At 43.1% G+C, this 20488-nt stretch overlaps 1 protein-coding gene across 2 annotated transcripts in view; it reads right to left on the bottom strand.

Moving 5' to 3' along the window:
• The window catches only part of SKI (SKI proto-oncogene), a 128829-nt gene extending 108868 nt beyond the window's left edge, over nt 1–19961 (bottom strand). For both annotated transcript variants that reach the window (XM_068240666.1, XM_068240667.1), the window contains exon 1: nt 18490–19961. In XM_068240666.1, the coding sequence (XP_068096767.1) occupies nt 18490–19398 (909 nt within the window). In that variant the 5' untranslated portion in view covers nt 19399–19961. The remainder of the gene's footprint in view (nt 1–18489) is intronic.
• Nucleotides 19962–20488: the final 527 nt, after the last annotated feature.

The raw sequence follows: 20488 nt of genomic DNA, 5'->3' as shown, positions 1-20488 counted from the left end.
ACTGCAGAGCTGAATGGTCCAGTAAGTGAATTATTCTGAAGCACAGTATAACAAAAATCAAGCCTCATCTGGAGCAAAAACACTTTAATGAAAGCCACAATGAATGAGTCAATCACCGTGTATTCATTCAAATTCTATAGCGATTTGGGCGGCCTCGTCGCTAACCAGCTGCTGGATGACCATAAGTTCCAGCATGGCAGGAAAGTTTACAGGAACAAAGTGCCCCAAAAGCTGCAGTAAAATAAACAGTACTGGATTACAGCAAGCACCACAAGGTGTTACAACCAGGGCTGTGGAGTCGAAGAGTCGGATGAACTTTGGGTTCCTGAAATCGGAAATGGTGGTTTTATAAACTGAGGAGTCTGAGTTGGAGTCAGATGATTTTTGTACCAACTCCACAGCCCTGGTTACAACACTCACCGAGTATCTTCCATACTCAAGACTTGCAGGAGAACTTTCCTCTTCTGTATACTTGACCTAGGTATGTCATTTAGAAAATATAGCTCCCAATAACCAGAAAAGTGGCAGTCTTTAGGAGACTGGTATCAGATGTCAACCTTGCAATGCATTATGGCACCAGCATTCTACAGCTGTCACCCAAAAATTCAGTGGGCAGAATGACATCCGTTCATGTCAAGTTATTTGAAGGCCCACCTGCAGTCCTCTTGCCACAGAGAAGAGTATGGTGCTTTATTTCTGCCATTTTCTTCATACTTACCCAGATTTTTGCTTTAACTTTGCATAGTTGATTTAAGAAGAGATTGAATCCAACATAAAAGCCTTAAAAAATGCCAGGTCTGTACAAAAAGCTATGTTAATTTGGCATGGCTCTGCCTTATGAACCTGTCACACGTGAATTGGTTTACATGAGTCCCCTCAGAAGGTACACAAGCCAGGAGAGAGGTTGAATGTAAGCGTAACGTAGTCGGTTCTGGAAAGCTCTTCTATATCCACCACCCATGCGAACAAAAAACTAGGACCTTAGCATCATTTACAAACAGCTCAAAACTGCAAATTCCTTCAAAACGACACCACCCGCCCAAAGTACAAAAATTCCATTCAAGCCCACTGTTCCGCAGCAGACGCCCACCCTGCAATAGTTAACCGAGATGATGGAATATTGACTTTAAGAGTGTCCTCGCTGCCTGCCCAGACTAGCTGTCTGCTGACTAGAGAATTTCTGACAATGTGGCTTCTGTAGACAACCCTGCCTGCACTTGTTAAATTATTCACAATCCTCATCCTAGGAGAGGCTGAGACGTAAGAATGAGGGCCCTGGAAAAAAAAAAAAATACTAAACTCTGAAATCCATGCAGTGTTCTTCAACCCTTCCCTCCACCAGCAAGGACAACCCTGATGCTGCCCCCATTGTCATAGTGTTCATAGGATTCCTGGCCAAGGTTCTCACAGGAAAAAAAAAAAATGGGTTAAAAAAAACACACACACACACACACACACACACACACACACACACACACACACACACACACACACACACACACACACACACACACACACACACACACACACACACACACACACACACACACACAGCTATGCAGTGTAATTTGATGTCTGTCCAGGAAAGGCTTCCCCAGACAGCGCACAAAAGTACAGATCTGATTTCTGAGCCCTTGTCTGCGGACTGAACCAAGCTGTGGAACGTACATTTTCCACACAAAAAAAATGCAAATATATTGGCAGGGTGTAGGTTGCAAACAGGATATTTCCAAATTTATATATATATAAAAAAAATAAAAAAGGATTGTGCCTGAGGAAATCCCATGCTAATAAAATAAGATAGGCCTAGACAACAGTCTCATCAATCTAAAAATGACGTCATGCAAGGATTTAGAACACATGCAATTAAGCTATAATATCCTGCCGTAAAACCCTTGTTAGCCCCCAGTTCATTTGCATTCTTAATGCCACTTAATGTTATTTTTTTGGGTCCTGAAGAACACCGGCCACCATTGATCCTCGAGATGGAATGTCCTCTTATTAAATGGATTGCTCTGTAGATGGTAACAGGTAGCTCATAGCCACACTAACAACTCTTAAATATATATTTAGCTTGGCCTGCTTAGCAGCTGGGCACTTGTACTTCATGTTTACATTGGGAGCAGTTACATGCATGCAAGTGTTATAATAGTTAGGAGCATAAGAGACATTTGAACGGTGATCCAGCAAACAGAGGGTGGAGAGAAGATACTTTCAGGCAATATATTTTATTTTACTAAAATTTTCAAAACCTGTGTTAAATAAATCTTCATAATTTAGAATTGGAGTACTTGTACTCAAGTTGAAAGATTTATTAATGTATATAGTACTTTAAAAATATTCAGTAACCTATAGCAACAGAAGGCATCTTGTTTTAAAGAAATGTGTTCTTGCTGGCCACCCTTAATTTACCGGTCAAAAATTAAATTAGAGGTCTCAAACCTGGACCAGTTGCCCACAGCAACCAGTCTTTTTCTCTTCTTCAAAGCAGAAATCCTATTGGCTCCTATGAAAAATGTTTACTTCCTCCAGTTTCATTGCCTATGCTCTATGATTTGTACCAGTACAGCTGAGCCAACTGGTTGCCAAAGGCAACGGTACATAACTTCTCCCCTCCCCATGTTACTAAATAGAAGGCTAATGTTTTGCTGTTTAGATGGCAACCTAACCTTGCTTCACAATCACTAGAGTGGTGTTTAACCTCCTCCTCGCCAGAGAGGTCAGGCACAAGCTACAGACCACACTCAGCTAAGCTTTGTAAGGGATCCACTCAGAAGGCCCCGATACAGCATTCCAGAAAAGAGGCCCAAGTCCCCTTTGTTTCCTGGATTTTGCTCTCCATGACTGCACAAAGAACACTTGAACTTCAAAATGCTCTGAACTCAACTCTAGACAATTGCTGGGACTCTTAATAGCTGCCTGCTTAGGCTGGAGATACTAGTCTTATTCATTTAAACAGACCTAATCCAGACAGGCAAAACCGCTTTGCAGCATATGATGGAAGGGCTTAGGAAAATCATGTCTGAAGAAAGCAGGTTTTTAATTATATAAAACATACTTCAGCTCAGGTTAAGATCTGGGATTTACAATCTCATTTGAAATTCAAATAGCATAGAAAAAAAATGAAATGTGGAGGTGAGTAATGCCTACATGTCTATTAGCCCAAAGCCCTATAATCTTTGGGGACCCAATTTGCTTAAAGGGGTGCTGCAAGATGTATGCAATACTACTGTTTAGTCAGAGTTTGTAAAGTTCATATTGGTGAAATGATTAAAAGACCACTCCAGTGAAAAAAGCAAGCAGTTAAAATCAACAGGTTTTGGACTGGTCCATCTCATGGGGGACTCTCAGGGTTTTCTTTGTTCTCAAAAGCATTTCCTGAACAGCAGTTGCTAAGTACAACTTCTTTTAGGGAGGCTAGCTGGTATCTTACCAGTTTGGCAGTTAGGACTTACCAACTTCCATTCAGGAAATGTTATTGAAAACAAAGAAAACCCTGAGCATTCCCCATGAGGAGATGGACTAGTCCAAAACCTGTCGGTTCTGTTAGATTTTAAAGAACAAAAAAAAATAAAAATTCTATTTTTACTAACTTGGGGCTTCTCCCATCCCCAAGAAGCAGTCTTAGTCCCTCGCCGCAGCTCCAGTTGTCCTCAGTGTCCCTGCTGGCTGCCCGCAATGATGGCGAGTTGCCAGTGGAAGTCAGCTCTTCTGCACCTGCACTCGTGCCCGCGCATCCACATCATCTAGCGCATACTGTGCAGGCGCAGTACCCACCAGATGACGTGGACACGCGGGTGCAGAAGAGCCGACTCCACCAGCGTGTCACATCATTGCGAGCAGCCAGTGGGGACACAGAGGACCACCGGAGCTGCAGTTAGGGACTGAGACTGCTGCTCGGCGCTGGAAGAAGACCCGGGTGAGAAGAAGAAAAAAAAAAAAGTGGTCCTTTAAAGGAAACCTGAAGTAACATGTGACATGATGAGATAGACATGTGTATGTACAGTGCCTAGCATACAAATAACTATGCCGTGTTCCTTTTTTTTTTTCCTCTCTCTGCCTGAAGGTGTTAAATATCAGGTATGCAAGTGGCTGACTCAGTCCTGACTCAGACAGGAAGTGACTACAGTGTGACCCTCACTGATAAAAAAAAATTCCAACTATAAAACACTTTCCTAGCAGAAAATGGCTTTTGAGAGCAAGAAAGAGGTAAAAAAGGGGGAATTTCTTATCAGTGAGGGTCACACTGTAGTCACTTCCTGTGTGAGTCAGGACTGAGTCAACCACTTACACACCTGATATTTAACTCTTTAACCGCATCTACATGCGTAGATGCGGCCGCGATGCTCCTCATCAATCGTGCCGCATCTTGCTTCCGCCAATTCCCTGCTCGCTCCCCACGAGGGGACAACGGCAGGGAATCGAGCGGAAGATAAGCGGCGCCGGCGGGGACGAGCGGGGAATCGAATGCGGCGGGGTCGCGGAAGAGGAGATCCGGCGGCTAACCGAGCAGCCGGATCGCCTCAATATCTCCCCGTGTAGACGGGGCTTTTCAGGCAGAGAGAGGAAAAAAAAAAAAAAAAAGAAAGGAACACAACAGTTATTTGTGTATTAGGCACTGTACAAACACATGTCTATCTCATGTCACGTCGGGTATCCTTTAACATCCTTTAGTGGTCCTTTATCATGTCATCAGGTAAAGCCTCACTGCAGGAACTTTAAGAAGCTTGTCCCCAACAGACCACCCGCTACAAACATTTCTCAACAGTACTTACATTTAAAACTATCCAATGTCGCTTACAACAATCTGCAGCTCATGTGAATGTCTCTAGAAAATGGCAGCCAGGCTTCCTCAGATTCACTTCAGGTATCTTGACTGTCTGAACTTCACACCCTTCCTCCACTACTTACCAAAGGAGGGAAGGTGAGCGACAACCTGGCCACACCCAATCCTACAATGCTCTGTGAAAGAGAGGGCAGCATCCATACAGATTTCAGACAGTGCAACAAGAGTGCATGAATGACGACTCATTTATGGTTTACATTCTGCTGATTGATGAGGGATTGCAGACAGGCACCTCAGATTGTGTATTGTACTTTTTTTAAAGTGGACTCAGAACTTCCCCTTTGCTCTAAAATATAAGAAACAACATAATCTTTAAAGAAAAAAAAAAAATCTTTGTTGCAGCTGATAGAAATCATGCAATAAATCTGCAGTGTGTCTACATCCTGCTTTCACGGAAGCAGACAGTGTTAACATCCTGTGTTTACAAATTGCCGAGGCAGTCACCTGACACAGCTTAAGAGTTTAAATTACAATTGATATTAGTCACAGATGAAGAGGAATTAGACAGGCTAAACTCTAGATACATACAAGGTGCATTTCTCTAGGGTTTCCTTCTGTCCTGTGCAAGAGATCAGGTCCACTTTAAGATGCAATTGGCTTGATTTACAAACTTTTTAAACACTGTAAATGTTTTTACCCACTTGCACCCCTTGTTAAACTGTATAGTGTGCAGTTGGTCATTGCACACATTTGCTAAAAGGAAAGAGTAAAAATGTGTATAAATACAAACAGGAAATTCACAGCTTTTGTAGACACATAGAAACACCCAAAACTTCGCAAATTAACAACAAAACTGTGAAAAGTGATTAAGTTGAGGCACTTCACACATGAACTTACAACTGTTAATTAAAAACCTCCCACTTAATTGACTACATTTGCATACCACTCAGACTAAAATGTATAATTAAAATGGGGGAGACGAGGCTCATTTCCAAGGTGAGAAAAAAGGTGACATAATTCTGTCCATCAAAATATAAGAATAAATAAATTAATATATTAAAAAAAAAAAAAAAAAAAAAAAGGGAATTCTCACAGATCTGTCCCCCTAGAATGGTTTTCCGATTAAAAAAAAAAAATCCAAGTGATTATGCAAAATCCATGTCTACCCTACAGCTTAGGAACTTCAAAGTTTCAGGTTAAATGCATGTCCCTTGCAATCCCACGAATCGCTCGAGACAGAGGAACAGAAATAAAAGGAAGGCATTTAAAACCTGCACATTTCCAAATGTTTTCAGACAGTTTCAAAAGGGCTTCAGTTTCTTAGCGGCCTCCTTTCATGCAGCTGTGCTGAAGACACTTAACTCCAGGCTTCTTTAAGAGGACCCCTGCAGATTCCTTATCAATGAGGAAAACCTAGAATGTATTCCATTAAACTGAAAGTTAAATATCTTTTTGTGGAATTCACTTCTTGCTTCTCCGAGCAACATGATTCATCGTATAGTACACAAGGCTCCACTAACACCATTACAACCCATTAGCTTACAGCTGCTGTGTTTGGGTGTGACACCCTTAGGTTGTATGGAATACTCACTTACAATCCTCTTGATCTGTTTTTTTTTAAAATCCTTTTGCATATAAAAAAAGGACACTACCCACCTCCCCCCCACCGCCGCTATCCTACAGGGAGCCTGCTTCCTCCCCCTTAGACAAGCAGCCCATTCAGCAGAAATGGAAATCCCATGATGCACTGCAGCAGAACAGCACAGAAAGATATATATAAAAAAAAAAAAGTTACAGTACTGCAGTGAGGCTGTAACATCTTTGCTACAGTAGGTCAACCAATGCTACAGCAAGAAAATTTCAATTATTTCCCCATGCAAAGAATATAGTCTCAAGACTCACTAGGATACTGATGTGCTGGTTAAAACCGTTCCTATGCCTGCTAACATATAAGCCATTAATACTATAGTGGAAAACCATGTTCAGGACTCCACTCATTTTGGATAGCTTCCTCAGTTTGCAATAGTAGTCTTTGGCCTCAATTCACTAAGCTGTATCAAACACTTTATCGAACGTTTCATAATTTACCTCATAGGTAAAATCTAATTTTAAATTCACTAAGGTGTTATATATTTATCAACTGTTTTATCAATAAAATGTTCAATACATCTATAACACCTTAGTGAATTCAAAATTAGATTTTACCCATGAGGTAAATTATCAAACGTTTGATAAAGTGTTTGATAAAGCTTAGTGAATTGAGGCCTTTGTCAGTTATTAAGTGCTTAGTTTCCATCAGAAGTTATCGGCTTTGAAAAATGATTATTTTCATAAAGTAATGCTTTCAAGTTTAAAGTACAGTGAGAGATGTAGGCTGCCACTGGAATCACTTAGAAAGTGTCACTGCCACAGACCATGCGTGTTGACCACCTGATATGCATAGGTTGAGGTGACACCTCCACAGCAAATGAACCATGCAAATAAAATGATGAACAGGAACTATCATACACCCCCCCCCCCCCCCCCCCCCCCCCCCACACACACACACACACACACACACACACACACACACACACACACACACCATGTGTACTGAATCTTCCATCTTTACTGCACAGTGCATACAGTTAATTTTTTTATAGCACATGGCTTCAAACTGATATTTGAAATACTAAAGCCAATCTTTTATCTGAAACTGTATCAGCTTTGATTTAAACAAAGAGGGCCTAGAAATTACCTGCACTTCTTAAATGATAAATTTTACTTTTAGCACAAAAGAAACCTCTTGTTTCATCTATTTATCATGAAGTCCACTCTAAACAAACTTCAAATTTGTCCTCTGTCACCCCCTTGCTAAAGACCTGTCGCAGTGGGCTGGGGGAAAAAAAAAAAAAAAAAAAACCTGTGCCTGGGCTGCAACAACTGCCAGGAGAGCCACTGACACTTGGTGTTAAAAATGGTTGAGACAGGGATAAAAATGTTCCCCTCCCCCTGCATAGTATTCAACTTTGCCCTCTTGGCAAATGGCCTTTTCCAGGAAAAACTGGGGGAGGCGGACATAGTGATAACCAAACTCAGAGTTCACAGCCACTGCGAGATCCGCCCTCCCCGTCCCCTGTAGATATTGGATCCTGAACCTGCTTGGCAGCAATGGGCTCGGGGTTAAGTTGGTGCAGAAGTGTTTAGTCTGACAAATCGGCCATGGCCAGACAGCAGAGAGTACATACTGCGCACCTGTTTAATATTAAATCATATTCTGCAGCCTCAGCTTGAAATTCAAGTTCCTTCAGTCCATCGCCAGTTCTTTTGTTTAGGTGTAAAAAAAAAAAAAATTAAAAAAAAAATGGGGGAGTGAGATAAACAGCCTACAGCAAAGATATGAAAAGGATGAATGGCTTAAAGGACAGGGGAGTGTCGACAGGAGAATGGGTGCAGGAGGCCAAAGGCTTGGCACTTCTATTTACCAAATCTTTGTCAGGGTTTCACGGGGATTTAGATATTTTAATGCCTTTATTGATTTGCTGCTTAAACCCCGAGATTAGCTAGAAATAATACACCTTGTCCAGATGTAATGAAGTGAATGGGGAACCAGATAGATTGGCGGTATTGTTTTTGTTGGCATTCCTTACAGGCGGCGTTAGTCAAACAGAAAATAAACTAAAACCATTGTGTACTCTCTGTTAACCCTCCACAGGGCTGAAAATATGCAGACTGACCGATTTTATCTTGTAAAGTACACAGACGTATGTAACGCACGGGTAAAGGTGGCTGCCACTTATGTACACCCAATACGTGTCATTGACTTGGAAACGTTGTCAGGGAAACAATCTTACACAAACTTTTGGCAGCCTCAGATGTGAACAGTGACAGTAATTCCCAGTCTTGGAAATGTTATTCTTTGGTGACATTTTTTTCTTTTGCTTAGAAACGGCCATTTGTGTGTAGACACACCTTTGACGGATGTCGCCTGCCTGGGATCGGGATCTTATCCCCTCAGGAGACATCTCTGGGCCACACACGCGCGTAAGCTGTGTACCTGACTATGTGTAGTGTTGATATGTTGGGGAGGGGGCGTGGCGTTGTGGTGGGCTGTGGACAGGTGCAAGCAATGGCATCAGCGTTGCTGGTGTTGAGTAGATCCATTTGGCGAATCACTTGTGAGTTGCCGGCAGCGGTAGACACGCCTCATTGTTAGCTGAGGCGGTCGTGATAAACCACCTCAAGTCAGACGTGTAAACAAAGGCTTAACAGGCTCTTAAAGGAAACCAGAGAGGAACCGTCATTAAAAATACTGTATATGGAGGGAGCCCCCTGTGATGCAGACAATTGGCCACATCTGCCGGCCAACTAGCGGTAATGACGGGACCCGGTAGCGGCGGATCCAGGCAGCGGAGGACGGCGGCGTGGGAGCGATCCGTGCGTATGGTGCTGGAGAAAACCCCAGGTATGTATAACAGCTTTCCCCCAACGTCTCTGGTTCCCTTTAAAGGACACCTGAAGTGCCAAGTATATGGAAGTTGCCATATATCCTTTTAAACAATACCAGTTGTCTGGCAGATCTTTCTAGCATCAGTAGTGTCTGAATCACACACCTGAAACAAGCATGTGGCTAATCTAGTCAGACTTCAGTCAGAAAATTTTGATCTGCATGCTTGTTGAATGTATTAGAGGCAGAGTATCAGCAGGCCAGCCAGGCAATATGCATTGTTTAAAAGGAAATTAAAAAAAAAAAAAAAAACTGTCAGCCTCCATCTCTCACTCTGAGTGCTTAAAAGAACCATCCCAAGCAAGGAACCTGCATTTCCTCTTGGCTTCTTAAAATGATCCCCACGCGCCGCTAGAGCCCGAACTCTCATTATGGCATATAGAGGCACCTAAACGATCGGCACAACACTGCTCCAAAATTAGCTGATCCAACAAGGAGCCCAGAACAAAATGTGCAGATGTTTGCAGAGTAAACAAAATATAAACCGGCATCAGGTTGACTAAGGACATCACATGCAAGAAAACATGAATGGCGAGATGAAGCATAACGGGAAAAAGCAGTCAAACATGCAGCCCATCCCAAACATTATGAATAATTAACAATGCACACACTCAGACACACAAACACAGCCACTACAAAACGACCAACAGCCAGGCGAGTGGCAGCGATAACACTGAACTACCATTGCATCATGCACAGTGGGATAGGGATAGACCGGCCCAGTCATAGTACTTAGCCATCTATCCTCAATAGAGATGGATATACATCTTTGCATATGTAATCAACACACACTGCACCACTCTTTTCACTGAGCGTTTTCTCCATGCATTTGTCTGTCACATTAAGAGTAATTGGTGGTTTCAACCGGCTGGTAAAATTATCCCTACTGTCGTAATCAGCGCAATTTCAATTGAACTCATATTTTATTTAATATCCGACTCTGGATAAATTAATGTTGAATGAAACATGGCAACCCCATCCATTTTTTGTTGTTTCACGCTAAAAACCCAATTAGCTCTGCATGCCTATGACAGCAAGATAGTTACACTTAAACTGGACCAGAAAGACTACTTCACATGGATAGCAGCAGCCATCGGCCAATGCAACAGAGAGCATCCCAGTCAGTACTGAGGCTACCCTTGGCCAATTCCATAATGAGAGGCTTGTTCTAAGCAAAGCTGTCCAATCACACAGCTCTATTGTAAACCCCAGAAGTAGATCTGCATGGTGGAGTCCAAGCACGGCAGCCTCATTCTCATTAAGGAGTCACACCAGGGGACTGTGATAGTCATATTTTATCCCGCAACACACAGACCATGCAATGCATTGTCAACTAAAATGTATACTGTGTGCAATTCCGCATCTCACAGCAGTGCTCTGCATTTCTGATAAATGGGCACGCAGGCGTTTTAATGTGGACCCTTACTCTTGCACAGGACATAAGGAAAACAGAGATATGCACCCTGTATATATTTAGAGAGTTTAGCCTGTCTAAGTCCCCCTCATCTGTGACTAATCAAGTTGTAATTTGATCTCTCCCAGCTGACTGCCATGGCAGAGAAGCTCACTTGAAAGCACAGGATGTTAATAGGTCTGCTTCTAGAAGTAGATACACTGCAGAATTTGTAACAGCTGTAACAAAGAAATGTTTTTCTATAAAGGTTATTATGCTGTTGTGTATCTTTTAGAGCAGAGAGGAAGTTCTGAGATCAGGTCCGCTTTAAGCCGAACACCATATACAGCATGCTGTAACAGATGGCTGTAATCACTTACTGCCCAGTGCTCCATTATAAAAATGCTGATCAATAAACCGATTCTTAATGCAGGTATTATAAAATGTAAGATCTTCCACTACTAGCACTGACGTATGTGCAATTTACCTTTAACCGAGGCAGAGCACCCTCTGCTGCACTGACTCAAATAGTTATTTTATGAACTAGAGTCCACACTAGTAAAAAAATATTCCAGAGGTCTGAAATAATGAGCTTCATTATAAATGCACCCAAATGCATTTTGGATCAATGGCATCAACTATACAGGAAATTAAGAAATAAATACAAAAGCCACTTTCATCACCCATTGAACTGAGAACTGCCATCAGCCCATCAAGCTTAAAAACCTTCAAGAAGCTTCAGCAGGATCATATCGGAGGCTGTGGGCAGCTACTTAGCACGCTGACAACCGATGACGGCTCATGGGCAGACCAGTTAAAGATGTCCCCTAAACACAAGCAAAATCTCTGCAGCTGACCAGTCACAGTGCCATCTATACAGGATGGACAAGCTGCCAATAAGACACGACTGAAAATGGATTTCTTTTGAATATTTCACAACAAAAAAAACCTTTCCAAGCACCAGCGTAGCCCGGGGAACTGGATGTCTTGCCGTATGAAACGTCGAGACAGTCTATTCTTGAGCAATACCGATTCTTGACCATTAGCCAGGCGTGGTTTTAAAATGCTTTTAGGGAACTTTGAAGGAAGAAAAAATGATTCGAGCCTGCCTTTTACTGTAAGCTATTGCATTATGCAGAGAACCCATTTTAAACGAATGCTTGTCTTATTAGAATGATGGAGATCAAGGAAAAGGCAGATAAAAACCCTATAAGACTTATCTTTTGCTGCCAAATAGTGAATAGACCCATTCCCATGGTACAAACAGGAAAAAAAAGGAAATTCAGCATCTCCACCACAGGAACAAACATTTAATCATGGAGGGATAAGGATAAAAAAATAAATAAATAAGCAGTAACCCGTAGCACCCATTGAGAAGCTGAGATCTGGTCATCTGCTGCCGGTTACTGACCAGTGTACTTTTGAATTGCCCTCTTGCTGCTGAACAAGTTTGTCAGGGAAACACAAAAAAACACCACCACACCTTCACAGTCTAGCTCACTGTCTATGTCCTGTTTAGCACAGACTTCCTAATACTTGATATCCTGTCTGCTGTATCAGGGTCCTACTACACGCTTTAGCAGACACACACAAAAGGAAGCTGCAGTGCTTCACAAACCAGGGAGCCACTTCACATCTGACCCATTCTGTGTGTCTAGAAAGCACCCTTTAATCATCATCTCGCTGAAATCAGAGGAGAGGGAAATAAATCCACACATTCGAGCAGCCTAGAGCAAAACAAGAAGATGACACAAATACAGTATTTAGTGTGCAATGTGTTATTTACATGATAGAGATAAGCAAAGCCATGTAGAGCTCATAAGTAAGGATGAGGAATAAAACAAGATAGACTTAAAGTGGCCACACACGATACAATAAAATGATCAGATTTTACAGTAATTCAATAAACAAATCGGATCTCCCGAAAAAAAATTAAAAAAAAAAATTTTAAGCCTTTTTTCATTCGACTGAAAAATTCGATCAGATTTCCAGTTTTTTTTTTTATCGATCCGGAATGCCAGATATTTTTCTTCAATCTTTCTAAAGATTGCATGGTGTGTTAGAGTGTCAATTTATTAATATACCCAACCTAGCAATTTTGTCAGAGTTCCCAATCATTTTTATCGTAATTGGGAAAAAAAATTAACATACGTGTGTGTGGTACATTGGTCATATTTTTGAAATGTTACAGTCAGAAAAAAATGATTCTTAAATTGAACAGATGTTTAAAAAAAATTGTATGGTGTGTGGCCACCTTAAGCACTAGGGCAGAACAAGTGTCCTTTACTGATATTTTAAAGGTAGCCATACACTTATAGATTTGCAGCAGATTCGACCATCAGATAGATTTGTCAGATGCCTGTTAAGTCGAATCTGACAGGAATCTGATGTGTGCCACACACTAGCAGTGTTCTCCCCAGGCTCTTTTAGCCGGGTGCTCCACCCGGCTAGATTTTGTGACCACCCGGCTGTCATCGGTTCAGCTCCTCACATCCTCCTATGCTGTAAGCAGAGTTGCCCTACATTTTCAACTCGCCCCACCCGGCTCCTTTTTCATGCCACCCGGCTACTTTTTCATGCCACCCGGCTGGAAACAAATTCTGGGGAGAACACTGCACTAGGAACAGATTTCCAATAGATTTCAGAATGAAATCTATTGGAAATCAATCTAAATGCATTATTGGACCATTACAGTGTTCTCCCCAGGCTATTTTAGCCGGGTGCTCCACCCGGCTGGATTTCATGACCACCCGGCTGTCATCGGCTCACCTCCTCAACTCCTCCTATGCTGTAAGCACAGTTGCCCTGCATTTTCAACTCGCCCCACCCGGCTACTTTTTCCTGCCACCCGGCTACTATTTCATGCCACCCGGCTGGAAAAAAATTCTGGGGAGAACACTGCATTAGATCCAATGCAACTCTATGGGCCAGCAGCAGATCAACCTAGATTTTCCATCCTGTCAGATCTAATTGATCGAAATCAGCCGCAAATCAATTTGATCAAATCAATGTCCAATTGATCGCTGAAATCGACCAGTGTACGGGCCCCTTAAGTGTAAACTGCAGGAAAGTGCTATAAAAGGAAGCCACCAATGTCATGGCACTGGAAGCCGATTGGCCACCAAAGAAGTCATTAGTAAAAACTTGAATGACCAACTCCTGCAAGTTTAGGGGCTTGAAAGTTCTCCTAAGGAAACTTCTGCATGACATCACTGTGTCCATACATGTCCAAGACTGCAGTCATGTGCCTAGGGAATACTGTTCAGCACAGCCTGTAATACATCTGCTACCTGCGAGACAGGTACTCTTAAAGCATTAGCAATCTATTGTCATTGGGTTTGCTAGCCAGTGAATGAAGTTGCATTAGCACCTATAACACAATAAAACTATGATTTACTCAGTGGCATCGCTATTTGTCGCTTTTAAGTCGATGGACAGCTGCTGGCAACCTGTATGGTTTCCAATATTCACACTGAAGAGCCATTGAACAAGCTGCACAAGTAGTTGGGAAGACATTGGTTGGGTAAGTGCTTCTATGTTATTCAATCTCAAGAGCACCTCACTAAGGGCAACTAGTGCCATTTAGAGCCCATAGAGCTGGAGTCTGTCTACAGAGGAGAGCAGGAAGAAAAAAAAAAAAAAAAAGAAAAAAAGGAATAATGGGAAAGGGGGAAGGGAGGGGGAAGGATGCCCACAGGGAACTCAGCCAAATGAGATTTAGATCTATTGAGATAATTAGAAAGTTGGGAGAGAGGAAAAAAAAACAAAAAAAACCTGTGGTCAAATAAGAAATATAACGTCAGTGGATAAAAGTAAAACCAGATTTAGCCATAAAGTGCCTGTAGCGTAATCCTATATCCTTTTATACTGGTAACACAGACTTGCTCACCTGCTGATAGCTGAAGCTGTAAAGCAAAGCACTCATTTGACTGATCACTAGGTGACCACATCTTTACGAGGCAAAAAGCCCCAAAAACCTGCATTCTCGCAGCTTGAGATCACAGGGAAGTGGTCAGACAACAAAATCTCATGAAGTGTCCAAAATATTGTTTCATGCTTTCACTCACCCACTGATATACCGTGTAACAGACAAAATCTGCCCAATGTCACCACAAAGCGGCATGGCAGATGAAAATGCACTAATAGTCTTTCATCACCCTGAAGCCTCATACCCACCAATCCTAAAAACTTCTAGTAAAATGGAAGAAAAGAAAAGGGGGGGGGGGGGGGGGGGGACTCTATACCTAAAACAAACTTCCTGAGCCAAATACAAGGCTGATTGGTGCCATACAAATGATTGACTGATGCTCTTAACTATGACTACAACTTCAAGGGAAATTCATACCAAATTTGCAAACACAGCAGCTTCCAAGGCATGAAATACATTCTACAAATCAGCCTATTCAGAAGGTCATAAGTTAGGGTTAGATTGGTCAGGTTATCGCAAGCTATTTGCCTGCTGGCTGGGTACTTTATAAAGAAGGCTGAAAAGCAGCAATAGAATGCTAATGTACCCATCAAAATTCAAATAAATATTACAATAGCTATCACATTAAAAAAAAAAAAAAATAAGGGTTAAAGTAAAGCCAGCAAGGGCAGACAACGAGCTGGCTGAAAACGGGTTAAACAATGTCGTCCTAAGCTACTCACAAATGGGTCCATTCTTGCCAGACAGTTCTATTCAAAGCTTCCACCTCAATCCTTGATTAGTCGGGGATAGACAAGCCATTAAAAACGCATCCACCTCCAACTATCACAGATAATGTGCCTCATTAATGCGCCACAATAGCTCTGACACACAGTTGTAAGAAACTCCTGGGGAAATTGGGAAGGAGTCTATTCAGTGATAATACAGAGGGGGGAAAAAAAAAAGGTTTAAGCAATAATGTGATTTAATTGGCCTCCCAAGTAGAGATCCTGAAATGCAACTTTATTATGCGCCAAGGAGAATAAAAAAAAAAAAAAAAAAAAAGAGAAATCGAGAACGGCACATGTATTTAATGCAGAAAGAGCACTGAATAGCTATATGGAATAGGGTGGCGAAACTGTACAGTTACTCACTGGCACAGAAGTCAAAGTGTCCCCCTTTGCTCCATAACATGATTCATTTCTTCATGGGGGGGGGGGGGGGGGAGAGATAAAAGACAAGGCCAGTGTGCATAAATCAGAGAGAGAAAAAACTATTTTATTATGCGTCTGTAATGAAATATAAATGGTTTATTACATTTTTCTCCTCCCATGGAAAGATCTTTAGTAATAATGGGGGTAGACCAGAAACAAACAGCAGTTCAAGCAATATTTATTAAGTTGGCTTCTGCATAGTACACAAGATCTACAAAATGGAACGAAGATGTGAAAAGGGCTGTGGAAGAAGTTTGTCATCTGCATAGCTCTTAAGTGCTGCCCACTAAGTCGGATCGATGCCAGCTACCAACTTGCCTTACGCACACACTGGCATCCACATATGGCCGAACCCAGACGCCTAAAATAAACCGCTAGCGTCTGGACAGTCAGTCTGGGTGGCATGTCTTCATTCGGCTGCCCCAGTTATGTATACACCACCTACACACAAGGCAGGATACCGCCACTGCGCTGGTGCCAGGTGCCTAGTGCACTGGACAGCAAGAAATAAATATGCTGTCATTCCTAGAAAGAATTCATTATCTTCTGCAGTGAAAAATATTTGTGAGGGTGCACATCTATATATAGCAATGTGGTTCCAGCTCAAGCACAAACTACCCAGTGAACATTTCATATTCAGGAGTGCTCCTGCTGCACTACAGCACCCACATCCAGAGATTGCAGGGACAATGTGGCTCTCAGCCTACACAAGAAAAACACTGACTTGTCAACACCTATATTACTACAATTTCACTAGACTGGGGGAGGGGAGAGGTTACTGTCTGCACCTGTTCGGCACTTATAGATATAAGTGTCTGCGTGTACTAATGTATGCCTTGGATTTCCAAATGCTGCTGTAATCAATAGCTGCAACCGTAGAGGGTGCCGGACGATTATTTTTATCGTCCAGTGACATTAAAGCACGAGTTGGAGCAGGGTTGCTATCAGGTCATATTAAATGCCACTGCAGGACGACAACGCTGGTTGACTGCGCCCTGGTGAAAACCCTCCTAGCCTTGCGTTTAACACCACCCTAAAGGTGACAGATCTCTCTTTACACAAAAAAAAAAAATTCAATACAAACACAGAGGAATTAGGTTACCAGGAGGTCAAAACAATACTTTTGTCATGCTCAGTGCCTCTATCTCCTGCTCTCTGTCCAATAGCCTGTCTAGGGAGGTCTGACTCTCCTACTCAAGACAAGTGCAAATTACACCTTTATGACCAGTAATAACTTCTGCCCAAATGCCCCCAAACAAACTTGAACTGCAATTAACCCAAACAGTTGTAAACAGAAGCACAGAAACCCTGCCTCTGCCCAGACTGCCTTATCCCAGCAAACCCAGTTATCAAATACCCCTTAAATATGGATTGACCACTTGCCTGCCAACATTATAGGTTATATCTATAAAACTAAAATACAGTTAAATACTAAAGAAATACTTTTAACAGATAAACACACAGTGAACCTAATCAAATTACATACCACTAACAAAAAAATAAAAAATAAAAAAAAACAACTTACATTCATCTAAAACACATATGCCTCATAATACTAAAACAGTGTAGCGTTAATATTAAAAAAGGTCACTACAATAAAATTACCAGATTTTAAAAAACATTATTGGTAATAAAGACACACTAACCCCCTTAGCTGGTAGAGCTACTTATCATAAAAATAACCTTTAATAATGCCCTAATCTAACAAGACCCATCTATTAAACAAAACAAACAAAAAAAAAACAAAAAAAAAGTTCACTGCTCAATAAAAATAAAATTCAAATTAACCCCTCAGCTGCCAGAATATAAATTATGGCAATAACGTTAAGAAATGATTCACCCCTTAGTTGTTAAAACAGACTAAACACACTGAAAAAAGACCAAGTAAACATAAAACTATTTTGTCAGCTGCATGAAAGACAGAGCATCCAAGTGAGGCAGACAACTCAGGAAAAATGGTATCTACAAAAGTGATTTATAAAGTTTCAAAACTTTTATTTACTTTATTTTGTGTTTTTTCAAAGGAAGAGGTGAATAATTGGACCAGAGTGGCAAGATTCACCAATCATAAGGCAGCCAGGGTAAATCAGGATGGACTGCTGTCACAATGCATTTAGGAAAGGTTTAGCACACGTCTGCTATGTGCTGCAGTGCATTCTCACCAACATCCTATGCATGGTACACACCATGCTATTTGCACATCAGATTGGTATTCAGATCTGACATTGATCGGATACAAAAGAAAGCCTTCATTTTACCAATTGGACACAGATTGAAAATGAACAGCTAGGACATACACATGGAACGAATGCCAATAGTTAGACCATATTTTTTTTTAACCTGATTCGATCCTTTTATCAATCGAAAGTACAATCTGACGGGAAAATTTCATGGTATGTACCAGGCCAAATGTCTGGTACACCCCATGCAATTTCCAGTTAGATTGACAGGTCTGATAGTATCAGACCTGTCAATCTAACTGGAAATTGATAGTTTACGTTGTTTTTCCAATCCCTTGAATCCTGATCAAATCTGTTGGAAATCATCAACTAGACCTCCCTATCTGACAGGAGATTGAATGGTGTGTACCATGCATAAAAAATAGCTGCAATGCTGCCTCTACACAAAAACGCATGACAAACGCGTCTACGCTGCCACATAACGCTCATCTGACGCCGAGCAACGCCCGTTTGCAGCCCTTACCCTGGAAGTTTTCCTCTTGTACTTGTTGCTGTAGTCGAACTTCTCCTTCATCTCCTCCAAGAGCCGGCCCAGCCTGAGCTGCTCGTCCTCGCCGGCATAATCCTGGGCCAGGAGAATGTAAGCCCTCCAGTTGGCGGAGTCGAAGCCCCAGTGGCAAGTCCGGTTCTCCAGCGCCTTGTGCGAGTGCACCACGAACTTGTGCGGCGCGTAGAGCAGGCGGCAGTCCAGGCACTGGATGCAGGGGGCGCTGGGGTTGGCGTACAGCTCGGGCACGAAAAGGCCTTTGCACTTGCCGAAGCACTCGTGGTACACCCTGAAGCTCCTCTCCGTCACCTCCAGCTCCAGCACGCCCGGGAAGTCCTTCTTGCAGCGCGGCGGGTAGCTGCCCCCGTAGAGCAGCGCGTTGCACAGGCGCTCGGCGTCCGTCTTGGTGATGAGGCCGCAGGAGGGCGCCGAGAAGGGCAGGATGCCCATGACTTTCAGGATCTCCAGCTGGTCGGCCGTGCACCGCGAGCAGTAGACGTGCAGCTCGTCGCACACCGCGTTGATCTGCTGCAGGCTGAAGTCGCGCAGCACGGAGTTGAGGATCTGCGGCAGACACAGGCGCTTCTCCCCTCCGACCACGAAGCACGAGATGGTCTCACCTTCCAGGATGGTCTCGCACCTCTCCGTGGAGCGGTCGGAGGGCATGAAGAGAGGCCCCCCGGGAATGACCGGCGGCGGCTGCACGGGAAGGTGCAGCACCGGCTCCGGCTCCTTGCCGCTCTCCTTCTTGTACATGTCCTGAGCCCAGCGAGCAGAGAACGCAGCCGGGCCGCCCAGGGAGCTCATAGAGCTCAGGTGGAACTGCTCCAGGGTCTTCTGCAGACCTGGATGCGGCTGGAAGTTCCTGCTCACCGTCTCCATCATCCAATCCAGCCTAGCCAGAGGGGCGAACGCCAAAACCTAATAGAATCCCAAAGACTTTCCTTTCCTCCTTCTAGAAGCTTAAATCCAAAACGTAGATAGAAGTTCACAGCAGCTCCATCAGCTCAATGGTGTCCCCAAAGTCTCCAGCCAAAGTGTCCTCCTTCATCGGTTCAAAAGTGTCCTCCCAAAAAAAACAAAGTGTCCTCCTTCCAGCGAGGCAGCTCAGCAGTGTCCCTCCAGAAGTGCAGGAGATAGGAGAAGCCCCCCCAGGAAGATCATCCACGACTAGCAGGAGGTAGGAGAAGCCCTCCAGGAAGAGTGCCTACACGTGCCCCGCAGTCACCTCTCTGCTGTCCATAGCGCTGACACCCATAGGACTCTCCAAGCAGGGCTGAGGAAGAAAAAGAACTACAAAAAATAAAAAAATATTAGAAGCCAGAACCTTTTAGAGTCAAGTTGTGAAGTTCCTTAGAGTTCTCAGGAGTTTGTTTTCATGTCTTCTCATGGAAGAGCTCTGCTCAGTGCTGAGGTGGATGGAGCAACACAACTGCAGCCTGGCTTTCCAATTGAGAGTGCTTGAATGCTTAGCTAATGCACTCTGTCTGTGGCTGAGCAGCACTCCAGCCTCCTCCTCCCCCTCCCACCCGTCTCTCCCTTCTCTGCACCCCTCCCCTCTTTCCTCTCCCTTCTCCACCCCCTTTCTCTCTGTTTGTTGGTGTCTGCCTCAGTCATTGAATCCCAGCCAAGAATGTGACCAACTCCCCAGGCTGGCTCTTCCAGGAACAACCTCCCCTCCCCGCTGGCTTTTTTTTTTCTCTGCTGCAAAGCGGAAAAAAAACTTGTCTGTAGAAAAAGCACGTTAAAACTGCTGGTTGGCGAGCCGGCGGATGAACAGAATACGCGCGGTCGGGCGGGCTGGCTCTTGATAGAGGAGGTGATGAAGCGGGGGCTGGGGTGGGTCAGGAAGGTAATGGTTTTCATCTGTGCCTTTTTGACCCTGCTAGCGTTTTCTTGATGCCGCTTCACTCATAGGGCGTCCTGTTTGTTCTGTTTTCTCACGATGTCTCCTCTTTTGTGGGATATTTTTTTT

Source organism: Hyperolius riggenbachi, chromosome 6, assembly GCF_040937935.1.
Source record: "Hyperolius riggenbachi isolate aHypRig1 chromosome 6, aHypRig1.pri, whole genome shotgun sequence".
NCBI lineage: Eukaryota > Metazoa > Chordata > Amphibia > Anura > Hyperoliidae > Hyperolius > Hyperolius riggenbachi.
Note: the sequence above shows the minus strand (reverse complement) of the source record. Positions and strands in the feature narration are given on the sequence as shown.